The sequence below is a fragment of the Chinchilla lanigera genome, unplaced genomic scaffold (genome assembly GCF_000276665.1).
Source record: "Chinchilla lanigera isolate Chin_1 unplaced genomic scaffold, ChiLan1.0 scaffold00028, whole genome shotgun sequence".
Lineage (NCBI taxonomy): Eukaryota > Metazoa > Chordata > Mammalia > Rodentia > Chinchillidae > Chinchilla > Chinchilla lanigera.
The window spans coordinates 20,930,069-20,947,960 of NW_004955429.1; the positions used below are offsets into that span (position 1 = coordinate 20,930,069).

A 17,892-nucleotide genomic window follows, 5' to 3' on the forward strand; every position below is an offset into this window, starting at 1 on the left:
TGACATAATAAACACATTTATTTAACTGTCTCTGCCCGCTGAGTGACAAGCGTAACTATTAGGATAGTGTGATTAAACTTAAAATTCAGAGTGAGTACACACTCTTGGTGAGCCAAATAAGGTTTTTATTAGTTGGAAAGAAATGCAATTTGACAGTTGACTGAGACACAATGCTCTGTCATGTAAAAAGTTAAAGTTTTAGGAATCTTCTCTTGACTTTGATGGCTTTGGATACCATCAGATAGAATAAAAGATACTAAACTGACTGGATGTTTAAGAAGAAAAAAAATTAAAACATTAGAAAATTTTTGAAAGTGTCAGAAATGCACCAAAAAATACAAAACATAACAATGTAAAAATTAGCCTTGGTTCAGAGCTTAGTAGTAGAGCCCCTGCTTAGCAAGCACAAAGCCCAGATCCAGTCCCTAGCATGGTGAGAAAAAAAATCCCTCCCACTGAAAATATTTAGTGAGTGACTATTGCATGTCACACATTGTGTTGGCGTACAAGGACTAATCTACCCTTGAACATGAAGAAAAAAACTTTAGAAAGATAAGTTTTAGCTTTTCTAAAATTGGAAAACATTTTAAAAATTGCATCACAACCTATATAGTTAGTTAGAAGCTGTAATGTTCACTTTCTAAAATCTAATTTAAATGTAGATTTTAAAGAAAGTTAAAATACATCAGTTTAGTTACAGTCACTGAATCAAGTTAAATGAGAATCTCTCAGAAGTGAGAATGCCAGGGATAGATATTTATTTTTTGAGACAGTGTTTTGCTATGTAGTTCAGGCTGGTTTTGAACTCTTGGTGATCCTCCTGTCTCAGTCTCCAAGTGCTGGGATTTCAGACATGTGTCACCATGCTGGGCTCCCCACAGATTTTTCAAAAAAAAATTATAACATTTCTGTTTTAGTTCTTTAACAACAAATTATTTGTCCTTAACGTGCATAAGTCAACTAAACAACGCAGTTTTTCACACACTTAACAAAAAGAATTATATCAGAAATCCGAAACATAAAGGAAAAAGCATACTATAACTAACCCTGGTCTCAAGGTTCTGCATACTCTCATTCGAAGGCCATGAGTCTGAGGCAGGAGCCACTAAGTTTCCACCGGGAATAAATCTCTGGTTGAGAACCAAACTGCTATTATGAATCCCAACATAAGGGAATTCGAGCAGGGGCCTCGCACTGTGAGTTTCCCGTGCGTGTCTGTTCCGCCGTTTCTCCGCGAGAAGTTCTCTGCCAGCCTCCTCGAGCTTCTCATTGGCCCTGTGGAGATTGGAAAAGGCACATACCTAGTGTCTCGTTTCCCCTGCAGTACTAAGCGACTGCATTTTTAAAAAATTTGCTACCGAGTGTAAAGAGGATTTCCATTGATCAGTGTCTTAACCTTTAAAATGTGTCGGACACTCCCACTGTGCACACGGACACGTCAAAAGTGCCCCAAAGAAGTGCACACGCTGTGCACATACTAAGGGGGTCCCTAACCAACAGGGATTCACGCAGGGCAGAAGGTGTGAGGACGGCTGCCCCCGGACGGCTCGGCAGGAAACCCCGCCTCCCCAGGGGCTCTGCCTACACCATCAGCACACCCAGTTAAGGGCCAGAGGCCGGGGATGGAAGTTTGCTGCACTGTACCAGCCACTGCCTTGTGCACACATATTACAACGTCATAAACATCCACAACTGAAAAAATAAAACGGAGCCAAGAAAAGCTAGAAAAACGCAATAAGCCCGCGCAGGGATTTCAGAAGCCCGCCCTGGGAGCCATTCGCAGGCCTTTGCTGACCTCACCGAAGGTCCCGGTGGAGGAAATTTAATCCAGCACATGCCCCCAGCAACTCTGTTAGTAGCGCTTGACCCAGCTGCGTTAGGAGTGCCCGAGTCTTTGGACTTGGGTTGAAATCATCCCAAAAGTAGTTAAATTTCTCAGCATTTCTATTTCAAGGAAGGCTAACAAACAATTTTACAACAGTATAACAGTCTTAGTCATACAACTTCTAAACTATTTAGATGAAAGACTAAAAATCAATATATGAGAATATTAAGGGAAAAAAAACCATAGAAAAATTAAAACATGGAAGAGATATATCCTGAATTAACATTTTAAAGGCAAATTCTTTTATATCATTATTTTCCAAAATTACATCATCTGGTTAGCTTTCACATCTTCTAATTCCACGAATCTGTCTCACTCACAATTACGTTTCAGAGACAAAGCAATGTGCTGAATTTGCTTTCTGTGAGTCTCTGTTTTGACTTACGTCTTCAGTTGATTTGACAGTGACCTTGTAATTTCGAACCCTTTCAGACAGGTTTCCTGATACACGTTCAGCTGTATTTTATACGACTCTTCTTGAGCCTTCATTTCAGACAGTTCAGTTTCCAGACATTTGATTTTTACTTCCATCTGACTTCTTATTTCTGCTTGTGTCTAGGCAAATTTAAAGGACATGTTTTCAAAATAATTAAAACTCAAATAATTACTGTGTTATTTCTTTCCTGTAGGATTTTTAAAACATTGCACTCAGGGCCTGGCACACGCTGGGCCGGCAGTCTACCACCGAGCTATGTATCCTGCCCCGCTGTTTCCTCCAGTTTTGAGTTAGTGATTCAGAGAACAGTTTTAAAGATAGGCAAAGAAGATGTCAGGGTTAAAGGTAGTCGTGATTAATATCAACTATTAAATCTGAATTTGAAAAGATTGAAATCCCCCCTACACACCAGGAGCGGTGAGGGGCCAACACACAGTCTTGTGCCTGATGCGCAGCTGCTCTACCGCTGAGCTGTGTCCTCAGCTCTGAAGCACCCCTAGGTTAGTGTTCATGTAATGTGATTCATCAGAGAGTAACAGAACCGTTTCTAATCTTAAAAGATGAACAATATAACCTAAGAACAATTCAAGAGAATGGTACCATTTGCACATCACATTTTTTCTTTTCTTCCTGAGTATTGTTTTATGCCAAGAGGTCTTAAAGGTATAATGATTCTCTAATGAAAATCATTATTCTGAAAGACCAACTTATCTATGGAAATTTAAATAGTTAAAGAGAAAGAGAGGTGTTATCTTCCTTCTAGAAATCTGCAAAAAGTTGCTATGACACAAGTAGAGGAACCGCATATAATGCACACATCCAAATACACTCTTCAGTGAAATAAAGCATAGTACACATAAAAACTACCTGTAGAAACTCATTGACTTGTTTTAATTTTTCTTCTAAGTCTTGCCTTGCTCTTGCTTCAATCTCCTGTTTATATTGTTGTACTCTGCCATGTTCTACCACATTATTTTCTATGTGACATTTGAGGGTTACTACTTCTTGTTCCATCTTCTTTTTACTTTTCTGTAGCTTTAAACATTTCTTTTCTATAGTTTTCAGAGACAATAGCTCCTGCAGAAGAAATTGTCTTTTTAAATCCAGATACAGACCTTTTTCGCTGTCATCTCTTTTCCTTTTTAAAATCCAAATAGAAGGCACATTCCTCTGGAAGAGACCATCTGTATAAGAACCTAGTATTTATTCTTGATGAAGAACACAGCTTACAAATAACTCACTCCCATAACCGCACTGTAAGTCTTATGTTACGAGAAATTAAAAATTCTGAATCAAATAATTACAGACATTTCTTGAGATTTTAAAAACTATTTTAACAGATCAGCAGTGACCCAAACACATAGCTAGACATCCAGGCCCAAAGAGGCAATATTCACAGGAGCCAAAAGGTGGAAATGACCCACATGACCATCAGTGGATGATGGATAAATGAAATGTGGTAAGAATAAAACCTTGATTTTAGACTATCACAATCTTTTAGACTAAAATTCTACTACCAAAAGTATCAATTTTGTGAATTCAGTTACCTTCTACTACGAGGACTTGCAGTACTACTAGAAAGTAGTGTCAGTATGTATACAACAAATATTTTAATGAGACTTTTCATTTTACCTAAAATTCCTGTATGCTACTACTAGGGAAATATAAACTCCTTTTTAAACTGACAAAAGCTACTCACAGATTGACTTACCATATTTGTACTCAACAGGTTTTTCTGAAGCTGCTGATTTTCCACTGTTTGTTTTTCTATTATAACTTTTAATTTGGAATTTTCAAGTTCAAGCCTAGAATGTATTTGGAAAAATTACTTTTACACATCAATTTAGAACACGCCACTTAATTTCTGAGCAAACATCTGAAACAATAATTATATACATTATTAAAATTTTGAGAAGGAGATGATCTGGTAACTATCACTTTTCTAGTGCATTTTGTGAATAATATGCAAAATTTAGGGATAATGTTTCAAAATTATGCATTACATTTTTTCTTGTTTTTTTTTTTTTTTAATAGTCCTGGGAATTGAGGACTGTCAAGCTCAAGGCCTCAAGCATGCAAAGCTCATACTCATGACTTAGCTCCAGCCCAAGCCCTACATTAGAGATTTCAAGTACTTCAGATGAAGTTTTTCCGTGGCTTAACCCACATGTATTTATATCATAACTGATCTTATTCTCATGTTGCCAGTTCATTTGCTTTATATATACTCAAGTTGTTTTATATGTTCTTTAAATTATACTTTTATAGGCAACCTTACTCAGCAGTTCGTACAGTCCCTTTGTGTTGATCATGTGCTTCTTGCAGCTGAAACAAAGAATAAAAAAATTACTAATAATTTAGTATAAACCTGCCCAGTTTTCTTTTTTAGTGATAAATTATACTGGAACATGATACTCCTTTATCTGCATGCTTTTTATGGCAATTTCTGTGCTATAACTGCAGACTTAACTGAGTAGTTCTATAGGATTCTGGTGACCCAGAAAGATTTAGAAAATAAGACTGTAATACATGAATCTTGAAAATGTAGAATGTGTTGTCACTGGTCTTTTTCTGAACAGCAAGTGTTTTATGTTAATTTAAATTGCATTCCATAAGTCATAATTCTCTGTAAGTAGCAACGGCATTTCCAAATATAATAGCAATATGATCCATACATTATTTTTGAAAAAAGAAGACAATTCAATAACAGCATTATCTTGTGATCTTCTGATTCTGCCCACATGGGTAAGAGAGCATACTAAACAACACAGCTTGGTGAGATTTCAGCGATATGGAATTGGAATTTTACTCTCCTTTGGATATAAATGACTATTTAGAGTTCCAGTTTCAAAGCAAGTCTACAGGGTGAACCGGCTGTACGGTCTCTAAGGTGAGGTTAGAGAATGTGAGAAGCTTCAACCCAAATTTCTTTAGGGAAGGTCACCTGAGAATCCAACCCCCACACTGAAGGGGTCCTCATGCTGCTGGTCCATCAGCTGCCCCTCCTGCAGGTCCATCCAAGCTAGTTCCAGCTCCACACAGGGAAGGAACAGTCTGGATGACTCTAGGCCCCAGCTTTGAGTTACCACATTGATGCCAAGCAAGAGAAGGAGGAACTGGTCAAATGCCAACTGTGAACAAAGTAAATCTTGCTTCGAGACACTGATTTTTGAGGTCATTTACTACACATTATAGTAACTCACATAGGCACTGATAGTAAATATGGCTTACTGCTATTTAAAAACAAAACACAAAGCTCCAAACCATGTAGGAGGACACCAAACCAGAAGTTCAGTGAACCTGGCAAAGAAAGCAAATGGGGCACCAGGGACACTGTCAAGAGGCCTGGTGTCCCACCTCCAAAACTGAGGTTTCTGCTGGAAAGAAGGACTACATTGGGTGCTGGACTCCAGATGATGTGTGTTACGGCTTTGCAGAAAGTTTGTTTGCATTTTTCGTGTGTGCAGAGACTGCATGAGACTGAGATTAAGGGCAGTAGACTAATTAATCTGGCAGAAGAAGTTCAAGGCAGTCAAATGTTGAGGTGGTGGCAGGGCTATTGTTGAGGGCTTTTAGCCAGATTTATGTTGTGAATCAAGAGAAAAGTACCCAGCAGGATAATTTAAAATGTGAGTTTGGCCATATAGGAAGCTCCAGTAAAATTGTGAACTACAGAGATAGAGCTGAGGAGATCTCGATTACTGAGAAGGAACAATATAAAAGATGGCCTGAAGGCATCACAAGAAGCAGCAAGTCTCCTTTTCAGCCTCAAAACTGCAAAAGTGAAAGACTTCGCTCTGAGAATAAAGCCACAAAGCACCATGTTCCAGAATGGTGGTAACATAGAAAATTTGTTCTTCAGAACTGGATTCAGAGTGCCCAGTGATCCAGGCACTCGACCGCTATAGCCAAGAGAGAGGGAAGCTTGACTACTGCTCCATCTGGCAGCAGACCTTGGCATCATCCATGTGGTGCTGGTCTTTGGTGCCTGCAAAATGCAAGAGTTGTGGGGTTAAGAAGGCTTCCACCTTGATTTCAGAGGGCCTGGGAAGTCAGGAAGTGTGCTGTGAGGGCTGGGTGTGAAGCTGTGAGTGTGAAGCCAAAAGTTCAGTGGAGACCCCAGAAGTTTGGAAAGCTAAGAATGTGGATCATCTAAGGAAAGCTGCAAGGAGGGAGCAAAGTAAGCCTAAGAGAGAAGCCATGGGAGCAGTAACCACCGGAAGTGCTGTAGGGATGAAGTCACTCAGCTCTTTGGAGCTTACAATGTGCCACAGATTGCTTCAGATGCTGCACATGGAACTACAGGACTTAATGTTTGCTGTGCTGGATTTTGGGCTTGCTTTGGTCCCAATCCTTTGCATTCCTCTATTTGTAACTTTAGGAAGGAAAATGTTTATCTTGTACCATTGAATGCTGGAAGTGTTTAAGTTTCTTTTCATTTGTACAGAGGTTTGCAACTAAAAGTTTGCCTTACATCTTGGCAGGGGGGACTTGGGACTTGGACTTTTCAGCAATGCTGAAACTCTTAGGACTTTGGCAACTATTAGAGATGGACTAAATGCTTTTTGCATAAAGGGACTTCATGAACCTTTGGGGGGACAGGGATAGAATGTTACAGTTCTAATGTAATATGATGTTGACAGACTTAATACTGGTTCTTAAGGAATGTTTAACCTGTGTTATAATGTTCAAGTTGTGAAATGATAATACTAAGCATGTTTTTGTATCTAGAGACCAGTTTAAAGAAATGTGTCTGGTTGCCAAGTTGACAAGGGGTGGAGCTGGGGATATAGCTCAGCACCATAAGCACTTGCCTGGCAAGCCTGAGGTTATGAGTTCAATTCCCAGTACAAAAAAAAAAAAAAAAAGACAAGGGATGGATTGTAATGGTTGACACACTGTGTCAACTTGAAAAGTTCAGAAGTTTAAGCAACTGAGCAGGGGGTCAGGGTCCTCACTTTGTAAACATCCTCATCCTATGCAAGAGGAGGGCATGGAGATGATGTAAGTGCTACACCTGCCCTAGGAGGTGGTGACCTTCTTACAGTATAAGGCAGGAAAAGAGGCTTGCTCTCCCCGCTTTTGCTTTTGCTACTTTTGCTGTCTTCTGCCACCTTGAAGTGTTGCCCTGTGCCATGCCACCCTGCCTTGGAGCCAGCTGATTACAGACTAAAACCTCCACAAACTGTGAGCTAAATAAACCTTTCCTTCCTTAATTTTGGGCATCAGGTATTTTGTCTCAGCAATGAGAAAAAAGTAACTAAGACAGATACCAAGAAGGAGAATAGCTGGATCAAATGAGGTCTCTGGTCCTAGTTTTTCGAGTAATCTCCACACTGATTTCCACAGTAGTTGCACCAGTCTACACTCCCACCAACAGTTCTTTTCCTCCACAGCCCCTCTATCATTTGTTATTGGTTAATTTCTTGATAATAGCCATTGTTTCTGGGTTGAAATGGAATCTTAGCAGTCTTAATTTGCATGTCTCAAATGACCAGTGATGTTGAACATTTTCTCATACATTTATTTGCTATTTGTATTTCTTCCTCTGAGAAGTGAATATTCATCTCAGATGTCCAGTTTTGGAGTGGGTCTCTAAATTTAGGGGGTCTGACTTTTTCAATTTTTTATATGCTCTAGATATAAGTCCACTGTTTATCTTTTTACTCTATTGGTAATTTCTTTTCCTGAGCAAAAGTTTAATAGGATGAGATCCCAGTTACTGATTCTTTATAGTATTTCCTACGTAGTTGGGGTTTTGTTCATGAAATGTTTGTCATCTGTTTCTTCAAGAGTTCTACCCATTCTTTCTTCCAGAAGACTTAGTGTTTCTGTTTTAATATTTAGATCTTTGATCCACTTTGACTTTAGTTTAGTGAATGGTGCTAGACATAGGTCTAGTTTTAGTCTTCAGCATGTGGAAAGTCAGTTTCTCCTGCACTATTTTTTAAAGAGGCTATCTTTCTTTCAGGGAATGTATTTGGCCCCGTTTTCAAAGGTAGTTGAATGCATGTGGGATTGTTTATACAACTTCTAATCTGTTCCACTGATCCTCAGGTCTATCTTATTGCCAGTACCATGCTGTTTTCATCACAGTAGCTTTGTAGTATAATTTTAAGTCAGGGATTGTGATGTCTACTGCCTTGTTTTTATTGCCTAGGATTGTTTTTACTCTTCTAGGTCTCTTCTGGTTCCAAATGGATTTTAGCATTTTTTCTCTACTTCTATGAGGTGTGCTAATGGTATTTTGCTTGGGATTGCATTAAATCTGTATAAGAATTTTGGCAGTATGGCCATTTTCACTACTTTGGTTCTTTCTATACATGAGCAAGCGTTATCTTTGGATTTTCTGGTATCATCTTTGATCTCCTTTTTCATGGTACTGTAATTCAATGTATAGATCTTTAACTTTGTTAGATTCGTTCCTAAGTATTTCTGTTTTTGAATGGTATTTTGAAAGGTGTTATTTCCCTAATTTCTCTCTCACTGCATTTGTTGCTGGAGTACAGAAATACAATTGATTTTAGAGTGCTGACTTTGTATCCAGCTACACTACTAAATTGAGTTATTAACTCTATAAGTCCTTTGGTGGAGTGTTTGGTATCTTCTATGTAGAGTATCAGTCATCTGCAAGTAATGATAATTTAACTTTTCCCTTTTCTATCTTCTTTCAATTATTTCTTTTTCTTATCTAATTGCTCTGGGTAATGTTTGCTGAATAGGAGTGGTGATAGTGGACATCTTGTCTTATTCATGATTTTAGAGTGAAAGCTTTCAGTTTTTGGCCATTTAGTACGATGTTAGCTCTTGGATTGTCATAGACAGCCTTTATCAGATTGAGATAAAGACAATGTATTCCAATTTTCTGTAGGGTTTTTATCATGCCTGTGTGTTGGAATTTGTTAATTTTTTTCTGCATCTATTGACTTTTGTCTTTGTCTCCATTGATATAGTGTATTACATTTATTGAATTGTGTATGTTGAACCATCCATGCATGAGTTGAATCCTACCTGGTCATGGTGTACAATATTTTTGCAGATTTGCTGCATTCTATTTGTCACTATCTCATTGAGGACTTCTGGCCTATAGTTCTCTTTTTTGGTTGGTCTTTTTTTTTTTTTTTTTTTTTTTTTTTTTTTTTATCCAGGTAATGCTTTCCTCTAGGAATAACTTTGGGAGTATTGCTTCCCTCCCAATTTTGGTAAAGTTTCATCAGTGGTGGCATTAAAACTTCTATAAATTTCTTGAAGAATTCAGCAGTAAATCCATCTGGACCAGGGCTTTTTTCGTTGCTAAGTTTTTAACTACATTTTCAATTTCATTTACTGATACAGGTTATTTTGAATTTTTATATCATCTTGATTCAGTTTTGGAAATTCATGTGTGTCAAGGAATCTGTTCATTTCTTTTATGTTTTCCATCTTACTAGAATTAGAGTACAGATTTTTATGTAGGTATTTATAAACTTCTGGATTTTTTCTTTTTTATTTTATGGAAAAAAGGTAAAAGAAAGTTTCGTAACAAGATGATAGGAGAATAACAACAGCTGATGCATTGCATATTATTATCTTTAGTTAGAGTACAAAATATGAGCATAAAAATTCTCCAATCAATATTAGCACAACCTTTCCTTCCTATGAACTAACTTGCATTATCTTATGAATAAGATAATGCAATAATAGTATAACTAACTTGCATTATCTTATGAATTTCTGCAGGATCCATCGTAATTTCTCCCTTTTCATTCCTAAATGCTAAAATTTTAGTCTTTTCTTTCCTCTGTTTGATGAGGTTGGCTAAGAGTTTATCAATTTTATTTAATCTTTCAAAGAATCAACTCTGATTCATTGATTCTTTGTATTGTTTTCATAGTCTCAATTGCATTAATTTCTGCTCTTTATAATTTTCTCTCTCATATGAGCTTTTAGCTTGATTTGTTGTTCTTTTTCTAGAAGTTTGAGGTTCAACATTATATTGTTTTTTAAACTTGCTCTATTTTCCTGATGTGAATATTCACTGCTAATAATTTCCCTCTTAGAACTGCTTTCATTGTGTTGCAAAGTTCTTATATGTTGCATCAGCATTATCATTTAATTGCAGAAGCTCTCTAATTACTTCTTTAATTTCATCTGTCACCCACTGGTTGATCAGGATGGTGTTGCTTAATTTCCATTTGTTTTTATTGCACTACGGTCTGATAATATAGGTGGGATGATTTTAGTTCTTCATTTACTTTAGCATGTTCTATGAGATAGTATGTGGCCTATTTTGGAAACTGTCCCATGTGCAGCTGAGAAGAATATGTATTCTGATGCTGTGGGGTCAAACACTCTGTAGACATCTACTATGTCCATTTGTTCACAGATTTGGTTTCGTTCTGGTATTTCTTTATTGACTTTTTGTCTAGTTGATCGATTTGTGAGAGTGGGGTATTAAGGTCCCCTATTAGAATTGTGTTGGTGCTTATTTGATTTTTCATGTCTGTTAATATTTGTTTTATGTATTGGGTGCACTGGCATTTGGTGCATATATATATATATATATAATTGTTATCTCTTCTTCCTGGAGTTGCCCTTAGCAAGTATGTACTGACCTTCTTTGTCTCTTTTGATCAGTCTTGGCTTGAAGTTCATATTGTCTGCAAATAGAATAGCTATCCCTGCTATCTTCTGACTTCCTGTGGCCTGGAGTATTGTTTTCCATCCTTTGGCTTGCAATCTATGAAATACTTTTTGAGTTAAATGTGTTTGTTGAATGCAGCATATTGTTGGATCTTGCTTCTTCGTCCATTCTGCCAGTCTGTTTCTTTTGATTGGTGAATTGAAACCATTTATATTGATGGTTATAACTGTTATGTGTTAGCTTATCTTTCTCATATTATTATTTTTTTTTAATTGTTGGTACCCTGTCTCCCTTCTGTTTAATTGCTTTCCCTGCTTGCTTCCTTCTTTCTATTGGTGTTCTTGGAATTTTGGCCTTCCTTATCTTTTCCTAAAGTATCCTTCAGAGTATTTTGGAGAGCTGGTGTGGTGGTCATGAATTTTTTCAGTTGTTCTTTGTCATAGAAGTATCTTATTTCTCCATTAATTTTGAAAGACAGTTTAGCAGAGTACATCAGTCTAGGTTCAAAGTTGTTCTCTTACAGTACTTGAATATTTTACTCCAAGCTCTTCTTTTCTTGAGGGTTTGTGTTGAGAACTCTGCTGTGATTCTGGTGGGCTTTCCTTTTCTGATAAGCTGTTTCTTAAAAGCTATCTTTTTCTTTATCAGCTTTTAAGATTCTGTTCCTGTGCTGAATTTCGGGGATCTTATTATACGCTTTGGTATGGATTTATTCTGGTCATGGATGACTGGAGTTCTATATGCCTTTATTTGTATGTCAAATTCTTTATCCGTATTTGGTAAATTTTCTGCCATTATTTCTGTGAAGAAATTTTTAATGGCATTTAAGCTATCTTCAGCTTTCCTATCAACTCCAATGTCTTATTTATTTCTTTGCTTCATCTTGCAACTGTTGGATTGATTTTCCATGACCCCTTGCTGTTTTTAAGATATCATTCTTCTTGTCATGGTCACTAACTGCAATCCTGTCTTCTAGATCTGATATTTTATTTTTGTCTTCATTCTATTGATTGCATATATTTTCAACTGAGTTTTAAATCTCTTGGATATCTATTGGGATCTGTTTCATGGTTTCCATTTCTTTCCTATTTTCAGCATTCATGGTTTCCATCATTTGCTTTAGTACCTGTATTTTTAAAACCTGTATCTACTCTAGATTCATTGGGCATGTCTTTCACTTTGATCATCATTTCCTTTTTTTACCTGAGAGATTATCTTTTCTATAGTAATATTCATTTGGTTTTTCACTTATGCTGCTATAATTTCAGACAAATCCAATGTATGGATTCTGATTTCCCCTATTTCACTGTGCTCTGGACTTGTCCTGGAGGGGCTGGGTGGTCTGGGGTTGCATTTTGCTTCTGCTTCATGTCATTTTCTATATTTTATTTTCTGTGTTGGCTCTTGTAGATTTTTTATGGTAGATAGCTTTATCCCTAGTATCCATACTTTCCTAGGGAATGTCGAACTTTTAGGTGTAGGTGGTTCTGGCCTTTGTGTTTATCCCAAGAACCTATCCTTCCAATTTATAAAGGATGAGAAGTTAATATTTATTTGGCTCAGCACCCCGTCCTTTGCTGTTGGACTATGGTGATGGGTTATTAACCCAGACAATCACAATATTCTCATATGAGGGAGAAAGACTGACTACAACATGTATGACATCCTGGCTAAAGAAGTACAATTAGCAATAACAATATCATCAAGCACAGTGTAACAACTGACAAACTGTGGTAACTATTATTTGGTATCTTTAACCTTAGGAGCAGACTCTACACTTATATAACAAATCTAACATATGCCAGGAGTGTGTAATGAGTTTCCCCCTTGGTAAATTGATTTTACCCTGTTTGAGTGGTATTCAAGAGGGACAGAGACAAAACAGAGAGATAAATGTAGCAGAAGTAAGGCTACAGGGCTTATGATGATCACTCAGTTTTGGGGAGGCTTGAGAATAGTACAGAAAGGAAAGAATTAAAGGGTAAGCAAACAAATATTGAAGCAAACCAGAAAAAGAAGAGATGATGTTCATTCACATGAAAGTATCATAAAATCAAGAGAGATAGTTGAGGGAAGAGACAAAAGATGAACATAACAAAAAAACACAGATAATAAATCTAATTAGTCAAAAAAAAAAGCCAATAAAAAGAAACCAAGAACAAACAAATACAGTAGTACAAAGCAACAAAAAAATCCAAAACAACAACAAAACAAACCAAACCCAAAACAAAACAAAACAAAACAAACTCTGCCCTAATCAGCCTGAAAAAGCAAAGCCAATCAAAGAAAAAGATAATACAATTCCTTTGATGTCCACCATTCTGTAGTAATGTCGTTGGATCCCAGCGATATGGTCTGTAACCCCATCAAGTCTGAAGTAGAATTTGTGCTGGGTGGGGCTGATTTTGTCCTGTGAAGGTAGGGGCTAGGACTGGTCTCCAGCTGACAACGTTTGTCCACTCATCCTTACCATGTTTGTCTCTATGGCACTATCTCATTTGCTGTGACACTCTCAGATAGGGAAAGCCCATGGTTGTTCCCAGAGCCATGTACAACTGTCTGTTTCTGCACCTTGTACAGCTTCCCCTATTCTACACCACTAGCTCTTATCTGCTAATTGTGGGGCAGGGGGAATGCCCTTGTCAGTGGGAATGCCTGGTAGGAGGAAGGAGCTTGTCTGCTTGTGCCATGGTGTCAGGGTCATTCCGCTGGCCCCAGAGCAGAAGGGCATATCCAGTCCTTTGTATTTAGGGCTAAGAGTCACTTTGGGCAACCACCTGAGCAGAGTCTATGTGGTCTTAGCAGATTTCCCCCTAGCCTGCCTCCCAACTGCCTGCAGTCTACTGTGCCTGGATGACTCTTCACTTATTCCACTCCAGGGCTTTAGCATAAAGACACCCAGGCCTGTTATCCTGGGGTTCACTCTGTTCCCTTTGGAGTAAAATGGCGGCCCCTTCTGTCTACTTCTGTTCCACTTGTGTGCATGCTGAAGCACAGCAGCAGTTCACTTCACATACTGCTGGTTTTGTCGGGCCCCTCGGGATATAGTGTCCAACTGCCTGCTGTACTGCTTGTGGCCGTACACTGCTTGCTGGGGACCCACAGCAGGGCTGCGGTATGCTCTACTGTTTTGTTTTGCTTTGAATCATTTCATTCTGTACACTGACCTGCTGACATCTTGTTCTGAGGTTTCTTTCAGAGGTACAGTCAACCATACTATTTGGACACTTGATTTTTTTTTTTTTTTTTTTTTTTTGTACCAGGGATTGAACTCAGGACCTTGCGCTTGCCAGGTAGGTGCTTATGCCACTGAGCTATATCCCTGGCTGGAGGGAGGCTTGAGACAGATACAATTATCTTTTCCCAATCCAGACAAAATTGTGTATATAAAAAGTCCTAACCCATGCAATCTGAGTGGTAGGGATGCACGATATGAAAACGTCCTAGAGAAGCTGGGGCTACTGAGTAGGAGAGCTGAAAGATTTTTCATTACATTTCTCATTCACAGAGACTTCAACATGGCTAATAATTTTATGCTGTGTTCCCAATTCACTTCCACGTGAATGTACAGAAGATTTGAAGATTTGAAGATCACTAGGTTTTAGGTGCTATTACCAGTTTCTCGGTGCTTGGTGCCTTCATACATTTCTGCATGACACTATGAAAGCAGATGGCTCCTGGCGTCCCTTCTCATTCACAGAGGACTCTGCGTCAATGTATGGTCACATGATGAGTGTAAAAAGTGTGCTAACAAATGAGACTTACATGAAATTCAGAAAAAAATATTTCTCAGTGTTTCTCTGGCCATGAGTAAGGCCAGTCAACACCTGAAAGGTGTATGTGTAAAACGAGCAGCATGAACCCAGCTACTGTGACTGAAAGACACCTGTTAGTGGGAGCAGCTACCTCACCATGCCAATGCAGTCTTCGCAATGCAGTGTCACGGCTGCAGCTGCTATCAAGGAGAGTATGAAGGAAAGAAGAGTTTCTCTTTTGCCTCTTAAATAGTTATGTAGTTTTGTTTCTACATTAGTAACATATCCAAAATTAAACATTCGTCTTCTCTGAGATTGGACTGTTAACTCTTTGAAAGGACAGAGAACACAAATGAATGGAGAATAGTTCATTTCTAAACCTGCAAATGCTAGGACCGTTAGGATATTCTGGGAAGTGCTAGTAGACCAAGTAGCCATTTCCACCTTTTCACTGGCATCTCTTCTGTTTTTAAAAAATCCAAACAGAAAACATATTCCTTGATGGAAGAGGCTGTCTAAACAATAATCTGCCATCCATTCTTGATGAGGAATACAAATTACAAACAATTCATTTCTAAAACCACACTGAAAGACTTAGATTACAACAGAAATTGAGAATTTTGAATCAAAGAATCACTTAAATTTTTTGGGATCTCAGAAACTTTTCTAATATATTAGCAGTGACTCAAACATAGCTGAACACCAGTGTCCAGAGCAGTATTATTCTCAAGAGCCAAAAGGTGAAAATGACCGCATGACCTTCAATAGATAATAGATAAATAAAACGTTGTAAGAACAAAATTCTCATTTTATGCTATCACAATCTTTAAAATCTTATAACCACAAACATGCATTTTGTGAATTCAATCACTTTGTATTAAAGGGACTTGCACTACTAATAGAAAGTAATACTGATATGAATACAATAAATATTTTATTCAGTCAACTGCTTAAAATATTCCTGTATACTACCGCTACAAGGAAAGTAAAAATTCCTATTTAGTCTGACACAAATTACTAAAAGATCAACTTACCAAATTTGCAATTGTAAGGTTTTTCTGAAGCCGTTCATTTTCTTCTGCTTGCTTTTTTATTGTAACTTTTAACTTGGAATTTTCAAGTTTAAGCCTAAAATGTATATTTGAAAAGCCATTTTTATAGACCAATTTTAAATCACCAGTTAATCTCAATAAACATCTGAAAAGGTATTACATAAATTCTTAAAATTTAAAATGAAAATGCAAGCTATGGTTACTCTTTCATTTTTCTAGCATTGTTTTGTGAACAATGTGCATAATTTAGGGACAATATGCAAAAACTTAACATTTCTCTTTCTTTGTTACCTATTGTAGTGCTGGGGAGTGAACCCAGGGGTCATATGCATACAAAGCTTACACTCAGTCCCTGGGGTGCATCCCCAGGCCGAAAATATGCATTTGAAGTTGACATGAAATTTCCTCCTGGCTTCACTTGCATGTATTTATTATCATAACTGATAGAATGCTCATACCACAGTTCCTATTTGCTTTATAAATATACAAATTATTGCACATGATGTTTTAAGTTATACTTTTGTAGGTGATCTTCCATCTTCTCTGCACGCTGTACAGCTTCTTTGTGTCGATCCTGTGCTTCTTGCAACTAAAATGATGAAAAAGGAAGTTTACTAGTAATATAATACCGCTCTGCCCATCTCTTGTTTTTGTCAAAAAATTGTCATTGGAAAATGGCCCTACCCACTCAGTGGGTGCTGCTTACGGCTAGTTTTCTGCTACAACTGTAAAGTTAAATAAATGGCTTCAAACAAAACTAATGGTGAAATTATTCTGCATAGATAAGGTCAGATAGGTCGATTAGAGAGCAGTCAGAGAAATCCTAACAAAAAGATTAAATTGTGAAACAGTTCTAAATAAAGGAGGACAAACAAATGAAAATTGAAGGGGCTGGGGATTTAGCTCAGCGGCAAAAGCATCTGCCTGGCAAGCGCAAGGTCGTGAGTTTGGTTCCCGGTACCGGAGAAAAACCAAAAAAAAAAGAAAAGAAAACTGAAAAGGCAGGACATGATGAAGAGTAGCAGAGAGATGGTGCAACGAGCCAATTAACTCAGAGGATAAAAGCCAGTGGCAGGGAAATAAAAGTATGTGTAGCACTCAGGAACTTGCAAGTCAATGTTCATAGCAAAATTATCACTAACAGCCAAAAAGTGACCTCAGCTGGTGAGTGGATAAATGGCATGGCTGTATAATACAATATTTCCTATCAGTAGAATGAAATAAAGTGCTGGTACTTGCTACAACACACATGAACACTGTGAAAACATTACACTAAGTGAAAGAATTCAGTGTAAAAGAACTAAATATGACTCTGTATATGCAAAATGTCTAGAACAGGGCAGTTATAAAGACCAAAAAGAAATGAATTTCCTAGAATATGGGAAGAACAGACTAGGAGAAGCCAAGAGCCAAGCAATCAGGAGTTTCTTTTCCAGGTAATGAAAGTGCCCTACAATTGACTGACTATGGCGGTGGTCATGAAACTTTATGAATATACTTCTGGCTCCAAATGAATTTTAGGAATGTTTTCTCTAGTTCTATGAAGTATGCTAATCGCAGTTTGATTGGGATTGCAGTAAATCTATATACCAATTTTGGGAGTATGGCCATTTTCACTATGTTGGTTCTTCCTATCGATGATCAAGGGATATCTTTCCATTTTCTGATATCCTCTTTGATTTCCTTTTTCAGAGTATTGTAATTTTCAATGTATAGATTTTTTACTTCCTTTGTTAGATTGATTCCTAAGTATTTCACATTTTGGGGATGCTATTGTGAAGGGTGTGGTTTCCCTAATTTCTCTCTCAGTGAATTTGTTTGAGTACAGGAATGTTAATTGATTTTTGAGTGTTGACTTTGTATACACCTATGCTACTGAATTTGGTTATTAAATCTAGAAGTCTTTTGGTGTGGAGTGTTTGAGGTCTTCTACGTAGAGTATCATTCATCTGCAAATAACGATAATTTAACTTTTCCCTTTCTTATCTTTATTTCTTTTATTTCTTTCACTTGTGTATTTGCTCTGGCTGTTTCCCAAACTATATTGAATAGAAGTGGTGCTAGTGGCGATCTTTGTCATGTTCCTGATTTTAGAGTGAAAACGTTCAGTTTTTGTCCATTTAGTATGATTTTGGCTGTTG

At 37.5% G+C, this 17,892-nt stretch overlaps 1 protein-coding gene across 3 annotated transcripts in view; it reads right to left on the bottom strand.

Moving 5' to 3' along the window:
• Positions 1-17,892, bottom strand: part of LOC102013195 (ankyrin repeat domain-containing protein 26-like) — a gene marked incomplete at its 5' end in the record, with an annotated part of 49,364 nt that overhangs the window by 5,985 nt on the left and 25,487 nt on the right. For all 3 annotated transcript variants that reach the window (XR_001234545.1, XR_001234544.1, XM_013515561.1), the window contains 7 exon segments: positions 1,047-1,275; positions 2,271-2,440; positions 3,189-3,398; positions 4,033-4,126; positions 4,600-4,646; positions 15,734-15,827; positions 16,270-16,340. Coding sequence is in view for 1 of the 3 variants with exons in the window: in XM_013515561.1 (XP_013371015.1) it covers positions 1,047-1,275; positions 2,271-2,440; positions 3,189-3,398; positions 4,033-4,126; positions 4,600-4,646; positions 15,734-15,827; positions 16,270-16,340 (915 nt within the window).